Source organism: Diabrotica virgifera, chromosome 5 (genome assembly GCF_917563875.1).
Source record: "Diabrotica virgifera virgifera chromosome 5, PGI_DIABVI_V3a".
NCBI classification, from domain to species: domain Eukaryota; kingdom Metazoa; phylum Arthropoda; class Insecta; order Coleoptera; family Chrysomelidae; genus Diabrotica; species Diabrotica virgifera.
In genome coordinates, this window is record NC_065447.1 from 84,458,105 (window position 1) to 84,485,114 (window position 27,010).

At 32.7% G+C, this 27,010-nt stretch overlaps 1 protein-coding gene across 1 annotated transcript in view; it reads left to right on the forward strand.

Annotated features, from left to right (window-relative positions):
* LOC114324209 (paired box protein Pax-6) overlaps positions 1-27,010 on the forward strand; it is a 269,123-nt gene that overhangs the window by 145,307 nt on the left and 96,806 nt on the right. The window contains exon 4 of the mRNA XM_028271975.2: positions 21,261-21,410. Within this exon, the coding sequence (XP_028127776.2) occupies positions 21,261-21,410 (150 nt within the window). The remainder of the gene's footprint in view (positions 1-21,260; positions 21,411-27,010) is intronic.

The window sequence follows — 27,010 nt, forward strand, 5'->3', positions numbered from 1 at the left end:
GAAAATCGTGTTTTTCAAGTTGTGTAAGTTGATCTTGTTACAAGTGTCATTTTAATTTCTAGGGCAACGTTGCCAGTTCAACGAAAATATTTTATCAAACTAGGTAAAAACGGGGCTGTGCGACAGACCGCATTTTTTAATATACTAAAAACTAAAACAATTGTAATTTTCCGTCATCTCAATAACCCGTTGTCCTAGGTGAACGACAAACGCGACAACGCGACACGACGCGACGCGACGCGAAAATATCAAGTAATGGTTGTATTTGTGTATGGCCTACCTTTGCGGGTTAATCAGTGTACGACAAGACGCGACGAAGTGCGAACTTGATTTGTTCGCGACGAAACACGACACAGTGTGACGCCCCATTGCTTTTTTCAATTCAAATTATGCTACGCAATAGTTTATTAAATAAATAAAAACTAATAATAACTATATAGTACCAGTGTTTTTTTATTAACATACCTTAAAGTCAGTAACAACCTCTCCTCAAGAGAATTTGGTTTTTGAAAATTACTTATTGATCGTTATTGATAGCTCAATATTATTAACACTGAGTTTAACAGCTGCAATGATATAATCGAAAATGAATAAGCCTCAATACTCTTTAAACCAACGTGGATTATTTCATTAATTTCGGATATAAATGATTAAACTCTCCAAATTTACTCGTTCTAAATATATGACATTTGTTGTCTTTCTTTTTCATTTATGGAATTTTTGAGCTAAGTATTTAAAGTATGAATTTTCTAGTAACACTGCCGTATACTTCCCCACACTTAAGAATAGGAATGAATAATTGACATCGTCACGTTTGTCCTGGTTTGAGTGATGGAAAGCGACGCGATGCGACGCTACATAACCCGTTGTCCTAGGTGAGCGACGGAAAACGACGCGACGCGATGCAATGCGTTGCGATACGATGCGACCAGTAATTCACGCGACGTGTGGCTTATGTAGCGTCGCATCGCGTCGTTTTCCATCGCTCAACCTAGGACAAACGTGACGATGTTAATTCATTCCTATTCTTAAATATGGTGAAGTATACGGCAGTGTTACTATTAGAAAATTCATATTTTAAACAATTATATTATATTTAGAGCGAAATAAATTTCGAGAGTTTCATTATTTATATTAGAAATTAAGAAAAATAATCCACGTTGGTTTAAAGAGTTTTGTGGCTTATTATCAAGCACTTTCGATTATATTTTTGCACCTGTTAACCCAGTATTCAACTGTCAATATTAATAAGTAATTTTTAAAAACCAATTTCTATTGAGGAGAGGCTTTTACTGACTTTAAGGTATGTTAATGAGAAAATACTGGTACTATATAGTTACTATTAGTTTTTATTTACTTAATAAACTATTGAGTAGCATAATTTGAAATTGACAAAAGCAATGGGGTGTCACACAGCGTCGCGCGTCGTGTCTCGTCGCGAACAAAACAAGTTCGCACTTCGTCGCGTCTTGTCGTAGACTGATTAATCCGAAAACGTAGGCCACACACAAATACAACCATTACTTAATATTTTCGCGTCGCGTCGCGTCGTGTCGCCTTGTCGCGTTTGTCGTTCACCTAGGACAACGGGTAAGCCACACGTCGCGTGAATTACTGGTCGCATCGCATCGCAACGCATCGCATCGCGTCGCGTCGTTTTCCGTCGCTCACCTAGGACAACGGGTTAGGTATTCATACATTGATTCGTGTTTTATTATCATTTATGAAAATATTTCAATTCAAAAATAATGATAGATAATAAATCTTGACATGACTTTAAATTATTATGTTTTATGACAAATCGAGAGGTGTGATTGGTTTCTCGTAAATTGTAGGACAAAACTGCATTAAGTTGTGTAGAATAAATAAAACACACTGTAAAAATTAAAAATTTAATTTGAAACTAATACAAAATGAATAACTTTTACAGTGAACAAGTGTGGAATTTAAATATATGTATTACAACTCGAAATATACATTTTAAACGTTATTTTTTTGTATTAGATTTAGTGCAATTCCGTTGTCTGTGATGGCAACAACGAAGTGATTCACGAACAATAATTAATTGTCAGTCTGAACACAGGTTTACATTGGGAAAAAAAGTGTACCAGTTTTATATGACGCGAAGTAGTGTATACTATATTCGCTCTCCCGAGATTTTTTTTGAGACATTCGGAATAGGAAACGTACAACACAAAAATTCCTACCTCACACTATTAACTGCTAAAATCAACTCAAATCAACTTAATCTTTCATTAAAAAAAGAAGAATTATTAGAAATAGTGGGAGTGTCTACTAAACTCATAAAATTTTGTGAAGTTTATTTCTACAAAATATTTTTATTTTGTACAATAAATAATTTTCTCATTTGCTATCAATACATTATAATGTTTTAAATAAATAAATATTGATTGGCGTAAGGTTTATGTTATTTTTATGTCTGTTTACTATTAATAATATTGGATATGAGCAGGTGCGTTGGTTTTGTAGTAATTTCCAGTCACTTCTGACAACTGAATTTTTCAAAAAAGAAATTACTAACGTCAGTGTAAAAAAAATCTCGCGAGAGCGAATGTAGTATACTATACTTTACTTAGAAATTGTTGCTACCTACGGAAATTCTTATTCATACAATTTTTTGTGACTTTCCATCGGATGTCGTTTTAAAGAAATAGTTCCACTATTTGGCATTTTCTAACGCTGTTCTTTATTTTTACATAATATGAACTTTGCAATTTTCATTGTTTTGGAATCGCCTTCCGCAACATCAAATAATCCAGTATATTTATTTTTCTTGTTAACTAATTCTGTCTCGTCTACCGATTTTTTTCTTTTAATTTTTGCAGTGGGTATATCTTCAAAATCAGACTCACTTTGTTCTGGTACGTATTCTGAGCCTAAAGTGGTTCAGGTTCAGACATTATCGCACAAAGCACATACTTAAAAACCAACGTAACAATCTAAGTATGTACTGTTGTAGAATTGTTTTTTTTTTAATTCAAAAAAAATAATTTAAAAAGAAAATTAAATTTATATCAAAGACCATTAGATCATAGATTCTCATCCCAATCTAATTTAGCTATTAGACAGTGTTTCGGGAAAGTGAAAACGATTAGTGATAATGATTCGACGAAATGAATTGGTACACTAACAAACAATTCGGGTTTAGAAAGTGGACATATCGTTTGGCGAGAACAATAATGTTTTAAAATGTTTCCGGGAAGGTTAATGATGGTAAACACTTTGTTTTAGTTTTTAGAAGTAAAAGTAGTATGTAGGAAAAATATAATTATGATATTTCTTAAAATTTAAAGTTATATAGAAAAATATTTGGTTCTTAAGAAATGGGAGGAAAGGTTTTGAGAGAGGCTTGTTTTTTGATTGGCTGGAAAAGATCGGTAGAAGGGATAAGAAAGTTGGAGTCTGAATTTGTGAGAGAAGAGAGGGTCACTGTATAATGGATATCTAAAGAAAGCAGTCGAGTCTCCAAAAGGAGAGATCAGTGTAGTGTTGTGATCGGCCTTTGCGAGCAGAATCAAGTTGAAACCGAATTGTCGACCGGTTGAAAAGTTAGTTTTCCTGGTCCGAGGGAGATTCCTTTGTTTTGTCTAGAACGAGTAGCTGATTGATATCTACTTGCACAAGATATCGAGCAAGGAGAAAATTGAGTAAGAGAATTTGAGCAAGTTCCTGTGTGTTGTTTTGGAAGCACTTTAGACGAGAGGCACCTTTTCGCAACATCCAGAGAGTACGTTGGGAGAATCGATGACCACGCAATGCGGAAAAAGAGGAAGTGAAGAAACAAAAAGGTTAGTCAAATCATTTGTCGGAAGGGAGAGAATTTGTTCATATCAGAACCATATTTGTTTATTGAACATTACTATAACGCAGTTAGTCATTTCAAATTCAAGAATTCAATTCAAATGAATAAAAGTAAAATTTATTAAATTTAGTATGAGAAAATAATAATTTATTTAAATAATTTTTTTAAAACAAAGAGATATCAGAATTTAAGTTTGATTTATTAAGTAAGAAATTATTGCAACAAAGTTAAATTTAGTATTTTTTAAATCATATGTACACGGCTTATTTGGTAAATGAATAATATATTACATTTATATGATATTGAATGTTTAATTTCCCTGTTCCATCCTGGAAGAAGTAAGCAACTAGAAATACTAGAAGCCACAAATCATAGGTATTGTATCAAATACAGAATTAGCCCTGAGAATAAAATTTATTGGAATATTTAATTTGAATTTAGTTTTTGTTTTACATAGGCAGTGATTGAATAATTAATTGAATTAAGAATTTCCCTGTTCCATCCTGGAAGAAGTAAGCAACTAGAAATACTACACCGAGAGAAAAAAATTCTTGACATAAAGAAACTTTATTAATATTTAAGAAAGATCGACTTGGCATATTGCCTAAGAAATATATCTTTGTATGTAAGATATAATTTTCTAAAATATTTCAAATAAATTCTACTATAGCCAAAGAAATATATCTTAAACATGATTGAACTATCACTTTCTGGCAAACTTCAAACCCATTTATCAGAAAGAAATTACACTTGATGTTAATTAATTTTATTAGTCATAAAAATATATTTTCTACACATTAGAAAACTATTCTTTCTGAGCAATAATATTTCTTAGTAAGGAATATTATTATTTTACTATTAATAATTAATTTATTTAATGTTAAGAAATATATTTCGCAGAGATAAACGTATATTTAGAGTTAAGGTAATATTTCTTGAAAATAAAGTGATATTACATACGGCGAAATAAATCATTGTGTTAAGGTAAAATCATTATTTATTAATAAAACAAGATATAAAACGTTATTATTACATACAAATATTCTCTTCACTCTTAAACCACTGGCTTCTACACAACAATAAAAGGATGGAGAGGCAAATCCAACTTCCTCAAATTTTCCTTCTTTTGTTAATAGCACTTTGTATATCAGCAATTCACTAAAACAAAATCGTTATGTAGAAAGAGTAAACTTACTTTAATAAATTTTTTTTTATAAAGATATAGATATTTATTTTGACAAATTTAGGAAATCAAAACAAATACACGGCCCCACATAAGAACTATTAATATTAATAATAATCAATCATATTTAGTTCAAACCTGGCATTATTTAACCTACACGTCTGTGTTTATTTTTTTCTTTTTGTTAATGAAATATTAATTATTTATCTGTATAATATTAAGTCACACAATAAACATTGTTTAGCTAAAACAAGAGGGAAAATACAACCAATGTAAAACATTGAAGCAGACATAATAATATGTAATTTTCTTAATTTTTATAATCTAAAAGAGACAGCATACCTAATCATTAAGAAATTTTATTACGGGAAAGTATTATTAGTTTACATCTAAGTCATTTAATACATATTAACTAATTCACGGTTTTTGGCAATAACATTTCTTAACCATAAACATATATTTCTTTTAGACTAACTGATTTCTTTATCTCAAATAAATTAACAGAAAAAATCCTCAGCGTTGCACCCGCCATGTTTGATATAGCGTTGTATTGTATATTTTTATAGAAGACGATACATTCAAGAAACCTATTATAGTTGATACATAAGTATATCTACACATTTTTAAAAAGGTACTTACATGTATGAAGTTCTACCATTTCTAGAAGGCCCCGCAGTTGGTTAATAACTCCTTTCTTAATATTGTTCTGAAGCTATATATTATATCATTCTGTCCCATCTTTAAATTGTGGCATATTTCCCAGTTAGAATAATAAGCTCCTTTATTTCACAGTCGTCCATCATTATACCTAAAAAGCATATAAAGTTACTATTATGTTTCTTTTTTCACCATTCGGATACGCAACAATATTATTATTACATCTTAAATTACTCAATTTACTTTTATTTAATACCTATATATGTACGTACCTTCAAAATATCCGTTAATTTTTAAAGTACACCAATAAATCCAACATCCATCTATATGAACAAGAACATATCACGCCATCTTGACAAACACTGAAGAATAAATCATAAATAGTTAATCTGCGCAATTCTTTTGTGGAAGAAAATATCTTTGCAAGTAACATTTCGGCATTAATAACAAAGTTTTTATTTTATAACCACAGTTACTATAGAGGGTATTTCTGAAGAATTATTTCTTGTGCTTTAAAATATTTATTTGATTGCAAGAAAATTTCTTGTTCACAAATATAAATATAGATTAACTTAACAATATATTTCTTATACTGCAAAATATTTGTAGTTTTCAATTTAAGAAATAAAAACTTTAGGATAAGAAAATTAAATGTAACCATTAATGCATTTCTTAGTATTGAAGAAATTATCTGTAAGAAATTATTGAGTTGTGTTTAAAAAACTCGTTTCTTTATATGTGAACCGGTATGTTTAAGTTAATAGGATATGTTAACTTTTAAGAAATATTGCTCAAAGAAATCGGTGTTTTAGGAGAAAAGAAATTGTTCTCTCGGTGTAGAAGCCACAAATCATAGGTATTGTATCAAATACAGAATTAGCCCTGAGAATAAAATTTATTGGAATATTTAATTTGAATTTAGTTTTTGTTTTACATAGGCAGTGATTGAATAATTAATTGAATTAAGAATTTGCCAATCAATCTAAATAAATAGATAAAGTAGAGCATAACAGTACATACTTCTAAATATGAAGTATAACTAATTTGCGGAGTAGCAGATTACAGGTTCAGACCTGTCCAAATAAGTTAAAACAAAAGGCAGTACGCTCTCAATTAGAAATGGAAATAAACACGTTACGCAACAATATGATATTCAAACTTCACACTGTTTGAAGAAGTTTGATTTTAAGTCAAATCTAAAGATATCAAAATCAAGTCAAGTCAAACTTTTTTACAAAAAAAATTTGGTTTTCAGGTCAAGTAAAGTTTGTTGAGTAAAATCAAACTAGTTTGACTTAATGCATCTCTATTGGTATACCGTTCGCCAACTCTTCTGTAGGCGAAGGCTCGTCAACCTTCCATAACTAAATTCTGGTTTCATCTGTGAACAAAACATTTTTCTGCTGCTAGATAGTGCTAGTAACATTTCCAATTAAAGTATTCCATATTTTTGTCCATGAGCATACTTTAACTTGCATATTTATACATAAGTATGATCTCGACTATTATTATCAACAACTTGAGAAATCTTTCAAATCTTTGTCGTAGTTTAGTCAAAGACATTTATTTAACGAATAAAGATCGATTGGTTGCGAGTTTTTATTTTCTCAGTGGCCATAACCGAGAACTCATAACTCAAACCGATTATAAGAAACGGCGAAACGTATCCGACGGAAAACAGGAAGTAAAATAACCTTTCTTCAATCCCATAACTATTTCAACCACGAAAACTTGTTCCAAGTAGAGTGAAAATTCAGAGAAAACGTGCTGAAGTCGACTGAAATAATTCAGGCTGTCGTAGGGCATTTGAAAATGAACATAACTTCCGTTCCAGCGAGTCCGTGTTGCCCGATCCGAACTAGTAATTGTGTTAGCGGTAAATTTCCCGAAAATACCCGACAACGGCAGTTAGAAAGGGAAGGACGTATCAACCGGCTCTATTAACACGCTGGAAAACGTCAACAACACAGCAAAAAAGAGACGAAAAACGCGCCCGATGACAATGAAGCCACCTGAAAAATTGAGGCTAAAATAATTGGATTCTTTTTTAAATTGTACATCAAATGAAGTAGGGTTAGTAGGTGATTAGTTAGAATTTTGTTTTGACTAGTAACTCTAAAATGTTTTTGGTAATACTAATTTAAGCTTTTTATTCCATTTTTTCGTCTTAATTCGAAAAATGTTTACAGAATTCACAATAAATCATTTTTTTGTTTTTAACAGCTAGTTTGTTCTTCCTTTCATTTCAGTTAATTTGTTTCCTTTACTGATGTCATCAAAATTTTCTTCTTTAATCTGAGGTAACGGCGTAACCAGGATGATCCTAAGGGGGGTGGTTACAACTATTGGAAGGTCTCTGGAGGGTATGGTGTGTTTCTATCTTGGGTATCTTACCAAGATCAACCCCTTTATCGACATGTTCTGCCTTAGCGTCTCCCTCCAGGTCTTCTTTGGTTTTCCTTTCCTAGTCCTCCCAAGAACTAGGATATCATCTATTCTTCGTATTGGGTGATTAGATAGCGTCTTGACGTTGAACCTGCCCCATGCACATCATCCACTGTTTCCTCGTCCGCATCATTCTTTTTTGTCATTCCACTCTTTCATCCAAGCATTCTCATTTCCACCACAGGCATTCGTTGTTCCTATTTGTTGGTCTTATGTCAGGTTTGTAGAATTTTCTCTTCAGCTTCATTGGTATCTTTCTTTTACACAATAGTGCTCGCTTTCTTCCACTTTAGCCATCCTACCCATACTCTCACCTAACCGAACATAACTCTACTACATGTATCATTGTTTCTGAATATCTATCCTATTTATCATTTTATTTGTAGTGAGAACTCCATCTTCAAATAAGCATTCCAAATACTCTGTTGTTGTCTTACCAAACTTTAAACCTTTTCTTTTTTCTCCACTGTTCCACTTTTTGTTCCAAATCCCTTTCAGTACTAACACTATATATCATCAACATACAATAAGTTTCAGGTAACGTTACGCTGTAGTTTTCTATTAGGCTCTATTAACACGCTGGAAAACGTCAACAACACAGCAAAAAAGAGACGAAAAACGCGCCCGATGGCAATGAAACCACCTGAAAAATTGAGGCTAAAATAATTGGAATCTTTTTTAAATTGTACATCAAATGAAGTAGGGTTAGTAGGTGATTAGTTAGAATTTTGTTTTGACTACTAACTCAAAAATGTTTTTGATAATACTAATTTAAGCTTTTTATTCCATTTTTTTTGAGGGCCTTAATTCGAAAAATGTTTACAGAATACAAAATGAATCATTTCTTTTTGTTTTTAACAGCTAGTTTGCTCTCCCCTTCATTTCAGTTAATTTGTTTCCTTTACTGATGTCATCAAAATTTTCTTTGTATTTATCTCAATCTGAGGTAACGGCGTAACCAGGATGATCCTAAAGGGGAGAGGTTACAACTACTGGAAGGTCTATGGGGGGTATGGTGTGTTTCTATCTTGGGTATCTTACCAAGATCAACCCCTTTATCGACATGGTCTGCCCAAGCGTCTCCCTCCAGGTCTTCTTTGGTTTTCCTTTCCTAGTCCTCCCAAGAACTAGGAGATCATATATTCTCCGTATTTGGTGATTAGCGTCTCGACGTTGAACCTGCCCCATGCACATCATCCTCTGTTTCCTCGTCCTCACCATTCTTAATTTTATTCTTTTTTGTCATTCCGCTCATTCATCCAAGGATTCTTATTTCCACCACAGGCACAGGCGTTCGTTGTTTCTCTTCTTTTAACTACCTGACCTACAGTTCCATACATCATAGCTGGTCTTATGGCAGGTTTGTAGAATTTTCTCTTCGGCTTCATTGGTATCTTTATTTTACACAATAGTGCTCGCTTTCTTCCACTTCAACCATCCTACCCTATTCTCACCTAACCGAACATAACTCTACTGCAGGTATCTCCATCTATTTTCCGATTATACCTGAATATCTATTCTAGTTATCATTTTATTTGCGGTTGTAACTCCATCTTTAAATGAATATTCCAAATACCTGTTGTCTTACTATTTTTAAACCTTTTCTTTTTTTATCAACTGTTAGACTTTTTATTCCAAATCCCTTTCAGTATTTCTTACTAACACGATATCATCAGCATACAATAAGTTTCAAGGAATGTTACCATATAGTTTTCTATTAGGCTATATTAACACGCTGGAAAACGTCAACAACACAGCAAAAAAGGGAAGAAAAACGAGCCCGATGACAATCAAGCCACCTGAAAAATTGAGGATAAAATAATTGGATTCTTTTTTAAATTGTACATCAAACAAAGTAGGGTTAATAGGTAATTATATAGTTAGAATTTTGTTTTGACTAGTAACTCTAAAATGTTTTTGGTAATAGTAAAACCTCGATATAACGGACTAATTGGGGGGACGGGGTGTCCGTTAAAGCCGAAAGTCCGTTATATAAAAATAGGTTTAAAATAAATAAAAAAACTTCTTTTTTGAAAATACTTACACTGTATTTAAATATAAATAAAAAACAAACAAAATTATATTCAATTATCTTCAGAAATTCGTCGTGAAGTGACGTTGTTTGATATCGACACGCTTGCTTTCGGTAATCTTGCTTTGAAAAAGTAATCAAGTTTTGTTTGCACTTTTAAAGTTTGCTGTTTTTTTATAATCAACTCTCTAAAATTACGAAATTGCGTATAATACAGTCAAACTTCGTTGTCTAAATAATCAGTAAATGTTATTAGATCGTTAAGATGCGATCTTACCTCTGAACACTTCATTTTTTGCAGTGTTGTTTTGCCTTCTTTGCTATCTTCACTTCCATCCTCATGCTTTAGGTTCATAACTTCATCTGTTATTTCACTTTCAGTAGTGATATTATACCCAGGGACACCTTCATCTACTTCTAGCCATTGTAAATTAAAACATCTCAGCTACCTACTTCTTCTCCGGCATTATGATATGTATTGTCTTACAGAAATCAGGAATTTCCAACCCTTTTAATCTTATGTCTGCATCTTGGCCAACAGACAATTTTTTTTTGCTAGATATTCGTTTGGTTTCCAAAATTATTCCCTGATCCATGGGTTGAATATGCGATGTTGTATTTTTGGCAAAAACATATAAATAAAATTTCTAGGTAGGTGTAGCATTTGGGGTCCACGGGGATCCCGTTGGTATTCAATGTATATTGGTATGTGACAGGTTAAGCATGTATCATATCAACAGGACGTTTTTAATTTTTTTGCATTTGACCGGATTTTTCGTCCGCTATATCCGAAGTTCGTTATATAAATGTTCGTTATATCGAGGTTTTACTATACTAATTTAAGCCTTTTCATTCAAGAATTCACAACGAAAAAGTTGTTTTTGTATTTAACATTTATTTAACAGATTCTTCTCCATTTCATTTCAGTTAAGGCGTTTCTAATAGGCATGTATCTGTTAGTTTCCTTTATCCATCTCATCATAATTTTCTTTATCTTTATTTTCATCTTAGGTATTTTACCAAGAGCAATCCCTTTGTCGTCATGTTCTGCCTAAGCATCTATCTCCAGGTCTTCTTTGGTCTACCTTTCGCAGTCATTCCAACATCTAGAAGACCATATATTCGTCGTATTGGGTGATTAGCGTCTCGACGTTGAACATTCCCTATCCACCTCATCCTCTGCTCTGTCATTTTGGCATCAACTGCTTAAACTTTTATGTTTCTCCTAATACTATCAATCTTAATTTAATTGTTTTTTGTCATTCCACTCATTCGTCCAAGCATTCTTATTTCCACCACTTGTATTCGTTGTTTCTCTTTTTTTTTTTAACTTCCGGACATTCAATTCCATACATCATAGCTGGTCTTATGGCAGGTTTGTGAATTTTCTCTTCAGCTTCATCGGTATCTTTTTTTCACACAACAGTGCTCGATTTTTTCCACTACAGCCAGTCTCCCCTTACTCTCACCTAACCGAACATAACTCTACTACAGGTATCATTATTCATGAATATGTATCCTTTATCATTTTATTTGTAGTGATAAACCCATCTTTAAATGATCGTTACAAATACTCTGTTGCTGTCTAACTAAACTTTAAACACTTTCCTTTTTTCTCCAGTGTTAAACTTTTAAGCTTAAGTGCTACGTTTTCTTCACCTTGCTCTAAGATGTTGAAGCCAGGACAATTACAGAAACCACACAAAAAAGAATCCATGCATTCGAACTTTGGTGCTCGAACTCGAACTCTGGTCTTGCGGAGAGTGCATAAGGAAAGAGTTTATGCTTAGGTATAATAAAAGAACGAAAAACATATTACTTTGGTCACATCGTAAGAAACCAGAAATATGAATTGCTCCAACTTATAACCGAAGGTCAAATCAATAGCAAAAGAGGACCAGGAAGAAGACGCAACTCTTGGCTTAAAAACCTACGACAATGGACGAATATGACCTCAATAAAACTATTCAGGGTGGCTGCAAATAAGGTTAAATGGGCAAATGTAATGGCCAAAGCAACGTCCTTAAGGATACGGTACCGTAAGAAGAAGTTTCACTTTTTGTTCCAAATCCCTTTCAGTATTTCTAACTAACATTATATCATCAGCATACAATAAGACCCCGTTCGCATCTAAACATTCCGTATATGTATTTGGAACCTAGGAGTTTTCTATTGGTTCGTTGCAGCACGCGGTCATATTTTAACCAATAGGCGGCGAGGTTCCAAACGCATATACGAAATGTTATTCGGTTTCAAATTCATATATGGAATGTTAAATATTCGTACACCGAAAAAGATAAGTTTTTATTAGAGTCTCTTAAAAGAAGATTGATTTTAAAATATGTGTTACTGTTTAATGAAACAAAAATAAAACAACTATAGTATTTGGAATGTTATTTGGTGGGAAATTCATATACGGTATGTTAAATATTCGTAGAACAAAAAGACGATTTTTATTAAAGCCAGTTAAAATTAGACAGGTTTTTAATAGTATATTATGCAACGAGCATTTAATGACGGTAATTATGAAGCTCGTATTCTATACGAAACGAGACGACTAGCGGCGAGTTTCGTATAGAATACGAGCTTCATAATGATAATTAAATGCAAGTTGTGTACACGATTTTTTCTATGATCGTTCACAAAAAAAAATATATTCAAATTTATTAATTTTGTAACGCAAACAAATTAAGTAGTTTGTCAGTCTGTTTGTCAGTGACAGTTTGTTTACATATTGAGAACTGTCAAAGCGTATATATTTGACTCGCCATGGGTTACTGCGCGTGTGCCACGTTTATCGCGAATGTCATATCGCGATTCTATTGGTTAAAAAATTGTATCTTATTGAAAATCTGTATCATAATGAAGTTCATTATGATACAAGCAGTGACATCATAATTGATATATTTATGTGAATAGAAAAATTATTGTTACTGTATTATTAAAGATCCATAGGGAAAAAGGTTTTCCTGTAGTTGGCTGTATACCATATAATACAAAAAACGAATGAAGTCCTTTATAAAAGGTCTATATTTAAAATCCCTAAAAAGGACTACATCACAGAACTAGTTTTCGATTGGTTGACCAATTATCATCAGTGCTTTCCTAAAATAAATATTACCTTATAAAATGGTGCAAAGGTTTTGAAATTTTGACTACGGTTAAAAAAAGTTGTACGTTATACTCACGTGATCTTACTTGCTAACCACCAAAATATTTGTAATTATGTAATATATGTAAATAAAATTTGTAATATTATATTTTCGTGGTTAGCATGGTAAGGTCACGTGAGTATAACCTACAACTTTTTTTAAACGTAGTCAAAATTTTAAAACCTTTGCTTTATTTTATCAGGTTATATTCATTTTAGGAAAGCACTGATGATGATTGGTCAACCAATCGAAAACTAGTTCTGTGATGTAGCCCTTTTTAGGGATTTTAAATATAGACTTTTTATAAAGGACTTTATTCGTTCTTTGTATTATATCGTGTTCAACCAACTACATGAAAACCTTTTTCCTTGTGGATTTTTAATAATACATTAACAATAATTTTTCTATTCTCATACTATAATATATCAATTATGATGTCACTACCTGTATCATAATGAACTTCATTTTGATATAGATTTTCATTAGGATACAGATTTTTAACCAATAGAATCGCGATATGATATTCGCGATAAAGGTGGCACACGCGCAATAAAGAATGGCGAATCAAATACATACTATTTGACAGTTCTCAATATGTAAACAAACTGTCAGACTGACAAACTACTTAATTTGTTTGCGTTACAAAATTAATAAATTTGAATATATTTTTTTGTGAGTGATCATAGAAAAAATCGTGTATACAACTCACATTTAATTATCATTATGAAGCTCGTACTCTGTACGAAACTCGCCGCTAGGCGGTTCGTTTCGTATCCCTTATACTCGCTTCATAATGACCATCATTAAATGCTCGTTGCATAATATACTATTAAAAACCAGTCTCATTTTAATTGGCTTTAATAAAAATCGTCTTTTTGTTCTACGAATATTTAACATACCGTATATAAATTTCGCACCAAATAACATTCCAAATACTATAATTGTTTTATTCTTATTTAATAATACAGTAACAAGTATTTTAAAATTAATCTCCTTTTAACAGACTCTAATAAAAACTTATCTTTTTCGGTGTACGAATATTTAACATTCCGTATATGAATTTGGTACCGAATAACATTCAGTATATGCGTTTGGAACCTCGCCGCCTATTGGTTAAAATATGACCGCGTGCTGCAACGAACCAATAGAAAACTCCTAGGTTCCAAATACATATACGGAATGTTTAGATGCACCCCGTTCAGATGACAGGCGCTTAACGCGCGATTACAACTACATACATTTTACTTGAGACCGTTCACATGCTAACGCGTGTTTTAGATTATTAAAACGCGCGTTGGCATGTGAACGGTCTCAAAAAAAAAAGTATGTAGTTGTAATCGCGCGTTATCAAAACGCGCGTTAAGCGCCTGTCATGAGAACGGGCCCTAAGTTTCATTCAGGAAATGTTACCTTATAGTTTTGTATTAGGCTCAATTAACAAGCTGAAAAACGTCAACAACACAGCAAAAAAGAAACGAGAAACTCGCCCGATGACAATCAAGCCACCTGAAAATTGAGGCTAAATAGGCTATTGATTATATTCAAAATAAGATAGCTAAAAGGAACTACAACGTTAACGGGGTTTTATTATTTCATATGGTCAATGGACATCTATATATGAAAAAACCGCGGAGTTCTACCATTTAAAGGAGTGCGTTTTTGAGAAATGGGTGAATTAGTCCCTGGGCACAGGATACATTAGGGTGAGTTCTAAGCACTTTTGGTACAAACACGTCTACATAAAAATTGTTCCTGGTTAAATTTCCTATCTAAATATCACTTTTTAAAGTCAATGATACTTTTTTTACAAAAATATATTCAAAAGAAAAAGCACAAGGAAACCCAAAAGAAAGAAATTTTGTTTTTTGTCCCATAACTTTTGTCCACAAGGATATAGGTATAGACATTGCTTTACAGAAAAAAAACCTACATATTTCTTTTTTAAAATGTTGTTTAGTAGAGGTAATTAGGATTTATAGTTTTCGAAATATGATTTTTCAAAGTTCGCCACTCACAGCAATTTTGGGCAATTTTCCTTGTTATTTCGCAAATATTGTTTTGTAACTTTTTTCTACGTAACTTTAGGTATATGCAATGGTAAACGTAATAGGAATAGAAATCAATTACCTTTAAAATGGTCTACCGTATAACGTTGTACGACTTTTTTTTAAAGAGATTATGGTTTTTCAAGGTTTTATACTTTTAACGATTTTTTATAATATAATATAAAAATAAAATAATATTAAATATTATAATATATATAGTATATATAATATTATATTATATATTATAATATACTATATAAAACCCAATATAAAAAAATATTATTTTTTACATTTTTTACGATTATTTTTGAAATTTCTTATTATAACTTTTTTTTTCTTCTACATGAATATACTATATATTGCTCAATAAAAAGGGCTTACTTTCTGTTCTTTAAAATGGTGTATCATCTATATTTATATACATACTGTAAACCGAGTGATTCTTTGATATTTTTTTACCTGTATTATTTAAAATTATTTCTTTTACAAAATTTGCATAAACATTAGTCTTAGAAAACATCACTTTAGTTAAAATTATTTAAACGTTGACATTTAAAAAATTTTCAAAATCAAAATCCATCTCTTCGTTAGCATTAAGCTTCAATATCTTCCTCTGACACCTCATTTATCTTAGAGTTACCACAATTAGTACCCATGCACATGCACCCTTTGCAGAATATTGAACAACTAATTCCTATCTTCCTACAACCGCAGTTGTTTGTACATCCATTGGTACATTTACATGCTATTTTTTCAAGCAAATCTTGTGGTGCAGGAGCTTTGACAGTAAATATTGGAATTAATCCATATTTCGAAATTTGCCTGGCCGAGTCAAGTGGATCCAAAGTATTGCCTATAAAAAATAAGATTCAATCATAAAACACAATCACATAAAAAAGTTAGAATGAGGAATTTAAAAAATAATCCTAAAATCAAAAATCGTTGCAAGTACTTATTACATTTTGAAAAACCATATCTTATTCAAAAATAATCCTAGAATTTTTTATAATACACCATTTTAAAATAAACAGAATAAGCTTTCTTTTTTATTATATAATATATACCTAAATCTAGAAAAAATAGTTATAATGGGAAATTTATAAAATAATCGTAAAAAATATAAAAAATCGTTAAAAGTATAAAGTCTTGAAAAAGATAACCTCTTTAAAAGAAGTCGTACAACATTATACAGTAGAACATTTTAAAGGTAATTGATTTCTATTCGTCTTACATGTACCATTGCATATGCCTAAAGTTACGTAGAATAAAGTTACAGAACAATATTTGCGAAATAACAAGGAAAATTGCCCAAAATTACTGTGAGTGGCGAATTTTGAAAAATCATATTTCGAAAACTGTAAATCCTAATGACCTCTACCAAACATCATTTTAAAGAGAAAATATGTAAGTTATTTTTCTGTGAAGCAATGTCTATACCTATATCCCCGTGGGCAAAAGTTATGGGACAAAAACAAAATTTCTTTATTTTGGGTTTCTTTGTCCTTTTTCTTTTGAATATATTTTTGTAAAAAAAAATATCTTTGACTTTAAAAAGTTATATTTAGATAGGAAATTTAACCAGGAACAATTTTTATGTAGACGTGTTTGTACCAAAGGTGCATAGAACTCACCCTAATGTATCCTGTGCCCAGGGACTAATTCACCGTCCTTTTTCTTTTGAATATATTTTTGTAAAAAAAAATATCTTTGACTTTAAAAAGTTATATTTAGATAGGAAATTTAACCAGGAACAATTTTTATGTAGACGTGTTTGTACCAAAAGTGCTTAGAACTCACCCTAATGTATCCTGTGCCCAGGGACTAATTCACCCATTTCTCAAAAACGCACCCCTTTAAATGGTAGCACTCTGCGGTTTTTTCATATATAGAGATTCATTGACCATATGAAATAATAAAACCCCGTTAACGTTGTAGTTCCTTTCTATAGTACATAATCAATAGCCTAAAAATAAATCGATTCTTTTTTAAATTGTACATACATCAAATGCAGTAGCGTTAGTAGGTGATTAGTTAGAATTTTGTTTTCACTAGTAACTCAAAAATGTTTTTGGTAATACTAATTTAAGCTTTTTATTCCATTTTTGCCAAAGGCCTTAATTCAAAAAATTTTACCGAATTCACAACGAATATTTTTTTTAACAGTATTTAACAGCTTTGTTTTTCTGCCTTTCATTTCAGTTCAGGGGTTTTTAATAGGCATGTATGCGTATTATTTAGGTGTCCTTTAAGAACCTCATTACAATTCGCTGTATCTTCATCTTAATCTGGGGTTGTCCTTCTTAATTAAATTTCTCCATAAGTTTCTATCTTGGGTGTCATCAATGTCAATACTTTTATCAACATATTCTACCTAAATGTCTCCTCCAGTTCTTCTTAGTGTTCCTCTTCTAATCCTTCCAAAAACTAGCAAATCATCTATTCTTCGCGTTTGGTGATTAGCATCTCGGCGTTGCTCCATCCACCTCAACTTTTGCTGTCAGTTTGGAATTAATTGTTGAAATCACTCTACTTCCCTGCTATCATTACTAGTTTTATTAAATTGTTTTATTCCACCCATCTATCCAAGCATTCTCATTTCCACTCCATACATTCGTTCTTCCTCTTCCTTTTCAACTGGCCAATATTCAGCCCAGTGCACATCATAGACATTTCAACTTATAATAGTTTTATAGATTTTTCCCTTCAGTTTAAACCCGCTAGCCAACTTGTTCTTGTCTCTCCAAAAGCTATCAACACTTTCCCAGGGATATCATTTGAGCCAGCAGCTTTACCTTTCTTGATTTTTTTAATTTGATTTTTAATGTTCTTATAATTCAAATGAAGTAAAAGATAGACGTACTCCCAATAATTTATTGTAACTCCCGACGACCGGTTTCGCTCTCTATAAAATTCAGAGCATCTTCAGGTCGACGGTTACAAGTAACTAAATGATTCCGCTACAAGGGGCTCCTTCTTGAGTATTCAATAACATGATTTATTGCTTAACTTATGCCAATGGGGCTATGGTACAAAAAAAACATAGATTTCGCCACTTATCTCACTACCCTCAAAAACTTTTCTATATTATACTCGTTGACCTTTACAACATTTTCCGTCTATTACACCATACCCCCATTGGCATAGTTTGAGCAATAAATCATGTTATTGAATACTCAAGAAGGAGCCCCTTGTAGCGGAATCATTTAGTTACTTGTAACCGTTGACCTGAATATGCTCTACATATTATAGAGAGCGAAACCGGTCATCGGGAGTTACAATAAATGATTGAGAGTACGTCTGTCTTTTACTTTATTCAAAATGAACTCTCATATACATAATATACAACCCATTCAACATTCTATTAATTCCTTATTCTGTTGTTGGTAGATGACACAATAGTTTTATAAGTGAAAGCGCGAGTATTTAGCATAACGAAAAACTTGCCTTATTATACATATACATCTTTAATCCATACAATGATATAAGGAAGCTAATTTAAACCGCAAATGCCGATATAAACATGTACTACGCTTGTTTCGTTTAACTTTGTTTTGTTCTACAAATTTTAATATCTGTTCCTGATAGCTAAAAAGTTTGGTTCCGGCATTCCACTAATGCTTCTTATCTATCACACTTTTAGTCGATCCTCGTATAACCAATTTCCCGTATTTCCACAATCATCTTTTGCAAACTAGAAATGATACGATAACGTCAGAACAGAGATTTCCGATACGGAGCTGAATAAGCTTTAAAATGAATGCTAGATAAACACCAAATAGTCTAAAATGAAATTTCTGTTGTTTATTCTTCTGCTTCTTCTTTTTCTTCTTCTTCTTCATCTTAATTAACAATTTTTCTTGTTCATTGGCGGATTGATAGATCTATGGAAGGTGGTCACTCCATCTTTTGCACGGTCAGCCGAAACTTTTCTAAAGAAGTTAATGAGCCTAGAAACTAAGAGCATAGAACTTAAAGAGCCTCCCTGTCTTATTCCGCTGCCTATGTCTATATGTTCTCTAAGTTGTCCTGATTTCCATTTTGTTGTTTTGGTATATCTTTTCAATGGTCTATGGCAGGGGTCACCAATTATGTTTCCTGGGGGTCTGTTTCGAAAACCTATGACACTTCCGGGGTCCGGAGTTAACACTACCTGTCTGGTTGTTCCAATTCGGTAAACAAATCAGAAGGGTGCAGTGCGAAATTTTTAGGCAGATATTGATTTTAACAGTTTTTTAATAAATCCAAGACATCATCTTTTTTGCTCCCGAAAATATGTTTTTAGCATTTTTGGGTCATCTTAAACAAAAAAGATTTTCTGTCATTTTTCTCAAAACTTGATAGATTTCAAGTTTTAAGCGATTTATAAACTGAAAAATGCGAAAATAAGCATTTTTGAAGCTTGAAAATTCATGCGTACATTATTATTTTTGCAGTTGTCAAGTGCCTAAATTGAAGTTTAAACATTCAATTTCAATATTCTGATGAGTTATCGGGGTTTATTTCAATTTAGACCGTTTGTCTTTATTGGCGTATTTAATTAGCACATTGGCAATGATTAATTGAATAAATAAATAAATCATTAAGAAAAACATATGTTAATAATAAATTATTAAATTTTAATAAATGTGAAATATTTGTTGGGCATTTTTTGCATAAGTACGTATAATATGTACAATAAATGCGACAGAGATGCACCATAAATTACGATGTGCGGCGACTTAAAAGTCGAGTGGACTCGCATAATTAACAATTAAAAAAAACGGTCTATATTGAAGTAGGTAAGTCCCGATTACTCGTTAGAATCTTAAAATTGAATTTATAAACTTCAATTTAGGCACTTGGCAAACCTGAAAACTAATAATTTGCATAAGTATGAGTTTTCAAACCTCGAAAATGCGTAGGTATTTTAACATTTTTCAGATTTTAAATCGCTTATAACTCGAAAACCATCAACTTTTGAAAAAAATGACACGAGACAATTTTAAATACAATTTTCGGGCCTAAAAGGTAATTTTGAATTTGTATAAAAAGATGGTTTTGTCCGGCATCCCGGGCCCTTTCTGATTTGTTTAAGGGGACATTTTTGAACAGGAATCCACAAAAAAACCGAATCAGAAAATTTGTCATTCTTTACAAAATTAAATTATCAGTGAGAAAAATGACATAATATTATGTATAACCTGTCTGAAGTTTGGAGTGAGTTTGGTGCAACTGATTCTCATTGGGGAGTTGAGATATTCATCTGTTAGCTGAGATCTGTACCGATTTTTAATAAAATTCATTCTTGATAAAGCGGCTTCGCACACATAAGTTGAGTCAAATATAATATACAATTTCAGGGCCAAACATTTTCAAAATTGCCAAACGCTATATTCTGAATTTAATGACGGTCCGCACAAAAGCAGCTCACGGTCCGGATGCGGACCGCAGTCCGCTAATTGGTGACCCCTGGTCTATGGTGTTTATGATATCTAGTGGGACTTCTGTATTATACAGAAGATGGATTATATCTTTGAGTCTTAAGGTAGAATTCCGCACCAAGCGACCGAGACAGGAGACCGCGACAGGCGACAGGTAGGTCGAGATAGGCTATAGTTCGTCGCTGGTCTCGGTCGCGGGCTGCAGTACTACCCTGATATAATTGCATTGAGAGCAGTCGTGGGGAGACCTCGCCTATCTGTCGCCTGTCGCGGTCTCCTGTCTCGGTCGCTTGGTGCGGAATTCTACCTTTACTCTAAATACCTATCACACTTTTAATCGATCCTCGTATAACCCATTTCCCGTATTTTCACAATCATCTTTTGCAAACTAGAAATGATACGAAAACGTGAGAACAGAGATTCTCGATACGGAGCTGAATAAGCTTCAAAATGAATGCTAGATAAACACCAAATATTCTAAAATGAAATTTCTGTTGTTTCAGCTGACGTAATGCACGAGAACACGTCTGACGGAAATTCCGAACATAATTCTTCGGGTGATGAAGACTCCCAGCTAAGGTTGAGACTGAAAAGGAAACTACAGAGGAATAGAACGTCGTTTACCAATGAACAAATCGATAGTTTAGAAAAGGGTAAGTGGCTCTTTGTTTCTGTAAAATAATCAAAGAAATGATTTTTTAGTTAAAGAATATTTCGTAAAATGCCGCAAACTATATAGGGTGAGGCAGATAACTGGCCTATTAGAAATATTTAGAGAACTAAAGGCAACAGAATCATGAAAATTGGTATGAAGGGGTTTTGAAGGGTGATCTATTTAATGAAAATATTTTCATCAATTTGCCACTTCCGGTTATACCGGAAGTTGCTTAAAATTTCGTTTTTTTAAATGGGACACCCTGTATATTTTTACATTTTTAGATTCTACTCGATGTCTTCTTTCTTAAAATATGCGGTTTTGTAATGTTATACAGGGTAGTTTAAAAGCTAATTACGTTTTTTTTATTAATTTCGTAGCAACTTTCACACCCTGTATAATTGTAGTAGTTGGATATTAAAAACTCTATTTATGTTAAAATGATTTTTAATATAGTCTACTATTATTAAAAATTATTAGTATAGCTAAATGTTAAATTTTAGTATACAGGGTTGGTCGAAACTCGGAATGAGGATTTTCTGAATTTTCTTAAATGGAACACCCTGTATTATAGTATTGCAATGAAAAGACAGTTTATGGTACTTTTTTATTTCTTAAGCATTCCCTATACCTAAATGCTTTAATTTGTGCTTAATTGTTAATCGCGCCAAGAATGTTAACTACGTAGGTATTTTGATAGCTCAACCATTATTGGCAATTTTAAAGATCAGTCTAGATTAATATGTATTTATTTCCGAAAAATTATTTGTGATTGAATATTTTCACGGCCAACCTAATAAAATTTCACGTATTTTTTGTTGAAATTAATGTTTGGCTTGAATCACCAATAACTCACAAATTAAAGCAGTTAGGTATAGGGAATGCTTAAGAAATAAAAAAGTAGCATAAAATATCATTTCATTACAATAATAAAATATAGGGTGTTCCATCTAAGAAAACTCAGAAAATACTCTTTCCGAGTTTCGACCAACCCTGTATAGTACAATTCAACATTATCTATACTAACAATTTTTAACAATAGTAGACTATATTAAAAATCATTTGAACATAAATAGAGCTTTTGACGTGAAACTACTATAATTCTACAGGGTGTGAATGTTGCTAGGAAATTAAGAAAAAAAACGTAGTTATCTCTTAAACTACCCTGTATAACATTACAAAACCTCATATTTTAAGAAAGAAGACATCCAGGAGAATTCAAAAATGTAAAAATATACAGGATGTTTCATTTAAAAGAACGAAGTTATAAGCCACTTCCGGTATAACCGGAAGTAGCAAATCGATGAAAATATTTTCATTAAAGAGATCGCTCTTCAAAACCCCTTTATTCCAATTTTTATGATTCTGTTTCTTTTAGTTGCCTGCTTTTATCTGCCTCACCCTGTATTCTTCTTCTTAAGGTGCCGAGACCGCTTGTCGATCGTTGGCTCTCATGTTGCCCAGTATATTAACAATCATTGTCTTATTTACAGCCGCACGAAATAGTTCAGTGCTAGTTTTCCCAAACCATTGGCGTAGGTTTTTAAGCCAAGAAGTCGTACGGCGGCCCACACTTCTTTTTCCCATTATTTTACCTTGCATGACAAGGTGAAGTATGTCATATTTTTCTGGGTGACGCATTATATGACCAAAGTATTCCAATTTGCGCCTTTTAACCGTGTTCACTACTTCGCAACTTTTATTCAAACGTTGCAAAACCCTTTCGTTTGTGACTCTTTCTACCCAACTGATCTTCAGGATACGGCGGTAGACCCACATTTCAAATGCTTCTAGGTTTTTTAAAAGCGATTCTGTCAGTGTCCATGCTTCGACCCCGTAAAGTAGTACTGGGAATATATAACATCGGACCATTCTTATGCGAAGTTCCAAATTTAGATCATGACTGCACAGGATTTTCTTAAATTTCATAAGACTTGTTCTTGCTTTGGCAATTCTACTTTTTATTTCTGTACTAGGGTTCCAGCTTTCATTAATATGAGTACCCAGATATACAAGATTACTTACTCGTTCAATTGAGTCATTACCGATTGTTACGTTATAGTTATTATTATTTACGGCTGCCTGTTTACTAATAACCATAAACTTTGTTTTTCTTGCGTTGAGTTTGAGTCCATATATCGCGCAGAATGCCACCATTGGGTTCAATAACGCTTGAAGATGTTCAATTGATCCAGTCAGCAACAAGGTGTCATCTGCGTATCTGATATTGTTCATAAGCATACCATTAATGAGTATTCCCTCTTTTGCGTTTTCCAACACTTCATTTAAGATTGTTTCAGCGTAAAGATTAAATAACATTGGTGACAATATACAGCCTTGTCGAACTCCGCGCTTGATTTTTACTTCTTCAGAGCACTGATTCGCAACCCTAATACATGCAGCCTGGCCCCAATACAAATTTGCGATTATTCTAATGTCCACCCTGTATATTATGTGCAAATTCATTATTTTGGTTTCCATAGAAGAAATCTTATAAGTGCATTATTTCTAATAAGAATCTGTTATTTGTTCTTACCAAAATTAGATATTAAAAATACAGTCCCTGAGAAAACTAATAAGTAAAACTGGTACGTTTATTTCTCTTCCAGAGATGAATAGTTTATCAATTGTGAATTTCTAGTATCGGTCATAGGCGGCCGTCTTGGGTAGATCAACAAAATCTCATAACTTGCTTTAATTTTTAAGCATTTTTGACAGTAGAGTATTAAATTATGAGTGTCAAAATGAGGATAGTGTCAAAAATGCTTAAAAGTTAAAGACAAAAAAGTTATGCGATAAAATAACCGTTGTCCTACCCAAAACGGACTCCTATGACCGGTACTAGAGATTCGCAATTGATGGAATCGATTTATCTCTGGAAGATAAAAAGGCGGACCAGTTTTTGTCTATCGAAATGGAAGTGTTCTGGAGATAAAAAAATCTAATTACAAGGCGCCATTTTCAAAGAGCTCTAGCTCCCTTAGGAAACATTTTTTGGATTATGCGAATTGTGTTACATTGTCTTAAAATTATCTTAGGACTCTTAAAATTATATTCAGGGTGTTCCATTTAAAAAAAAACATAAGTTTGTGTCAACCTGTCAATACGGGTAGCCCTGTATATTAGAAAATATTTTTAAATTATGATCCTCTCTTTGCCCCACGTTTTTCCTAAATAACTTTTTTTCGTATTTCTTACGACAAACGAGTAATTGGACTTTGTGACACTAATGCCCCACCCTGTATACGAAATAAAACTATCCTGCCTCTTTGTAAATAGACTTATATTAAGATTATTGAACCATATGCAAAATGGCATGACTCAGAACATCGTGGAATTTTTCACGAATTTTCTTACAAATCTAGGACTCCTGCCCTGCCGTCTTACAAGAACCGTTTAACCTTCCTGCCGAGTACCGAAAAAGTATTGATTGCATTTGAGTATTATAACTTTTTAAAGGCAGGACTCAGAAAATTACGGAATCAGAGTAAAAATTTTGCGCATAATTTTCCAAGGGACAAGTATACTTAAACAGTAGGAGACGTCATGCCAACATTTTTTTTGATCATTTTGAAATAAATATGTTTAATTTATTTAGTTGACAGGACCCAGAAAATCATGAAAATTTCATTATTTTCCTTACATGTTTGTATACATATATACTCCGTTAGCCCGTTTGCAATCCTCCTGCTGCCCAAAAAATTTTCTTCATAAAATCCATAGTATCCTGTCATTTTACGGATATGGCAGGACTTAGGAATTCATCGCAAACCCTATTTTTATTTTTTGGGAAAATCTAATTTTTACAGGGAAATGTCACAGGAAATTTGTGGATATTTCCACAAATTGTAAGTACCTCGTCTACCCTTCCACTATTGCAAAAGGCAGGACTTAGAAAATCGTGGCTGAACTTCTGTATAATATCTCCCGGTCTAAATGACTTAACACCAAGTTACCAAGTCTAAATAAAATTTGCTTTCTCATTTTAATTCCATTTTTATTTCTGGTAGCTTGTTTTCTACAGACATTTAATACTGTGATCATTGCCTTCTTCACTTGACTACTTGTTGTCAGTCACAATATACCTTTATTTTATTTTTCCCACTTATTCATTTCTTGATTGAATCACTTCCCGTTTTATTTATGTTCGTCACATTCAGGGCCTATTTTACCACTAGGCCCGTGAAGCCCATGCCTCGGGCCCTCATTTTAATGGGGTCACTAAATAAGATCACTAAAAGAATATTTTTATTGAAAACCCAAAATTCAAAACTATTTCATTTTACGAACAGAAAATGATAAATGGTAACAAATTAGGTTAGAGTTATATTCATAAACCATAAACCGTTCTTATCATAAAACTGCAATAAGAGTAGGTAGATTGCCTTGGTATAAATAACAATAAGTAAAATTTAGACACCACTCCGAAGGATTAACAAGAGGTAGGAATAACAAGAGGTATCGGCACGTATTGTCAAAATATTTATTCGAAATTCACTTTTAAGTTTAATATTCAGTTTGATGTTTAATGTCGTTTTCTGAAAAGATAAGGTATTGTATTAGTCGTTTTATTAAATTTCTTTTAACACTTATTTCTCTTAACTAAGTAATCGTTTCATTATTATCATGAGTTACAAATATTTAAGTGGCAGTAAAAAACGAAAAAAGCAAAAATTAAGAGAACAGAGACGGCAGGCACAAAAAGATGCAATATTATCATATTTTACACCCCACAACAGTGCACAAAAGGAAGTTCGTCCTCCCATCCTATTCTTCTTCTTCTTCTTCTTCTACGGCACTACAGCCCAAATTGAGCCTTGGCCTCCTTTATTTTTTGCCTTCGCCCTTGTTTATCTGTCGCTGCTCTTCTCCATACACGGACTCCTAAAAATGCTTGTGCATCGCTGCTTACTGTATCTTCCCGGCGCTTTCTTGGCTTTCCAACCGGTTTCTTTCCCTGCATCCTAGAGTCCAGTGCTCTTTTTGATAGCCTATCCTCTCCCATTCTTATCACATATCCGGCCCATTGCAATCTTTGCATTCGTCTGACAGTGGAATTTCCTTATAAAGTTAATAAAGCTCGTTGTTGTATCGAATTCTGAAGATTCCGTTTTCCCTCACAGGTCCTAGTATATATTCTCCTCAGTACTTTCCTTTCGAATCTGTCGAGTTTATTTTCGGATGTTTCTTTCAGGACCTTTCACTTCCATATTGGGCGTATTAAAGTTTTATAGATTCTCATCTTTGTATTTCGGTGGACACTTTTAGACCGAAATATATGGGCAAGGGCAATATAAGCTCTGTTTTCCTGTGTTATTCTCTTCCGTATTTCCCCTTCTTCTGTTCTTCTGATCCGTCGGCATATATTTCTACTCTCAGGTATGTAAACTTTCCAACAGTTTCAGCTCATCTTCATGTAGGTATAATGTTTTGTGGGACTATATTTCTTCTTGTCCACGATTTATTATTGTTTTATTGATTATTTTTGTTTTCTCTGTATTAGTTTCTAGACCTAGCCTTTTTATTTGCGTTTTTAACTATGCGTATGTTTCCTGTGCTCCTGTTGATGTTCTACTCAAAATATTAATATCATCGGCA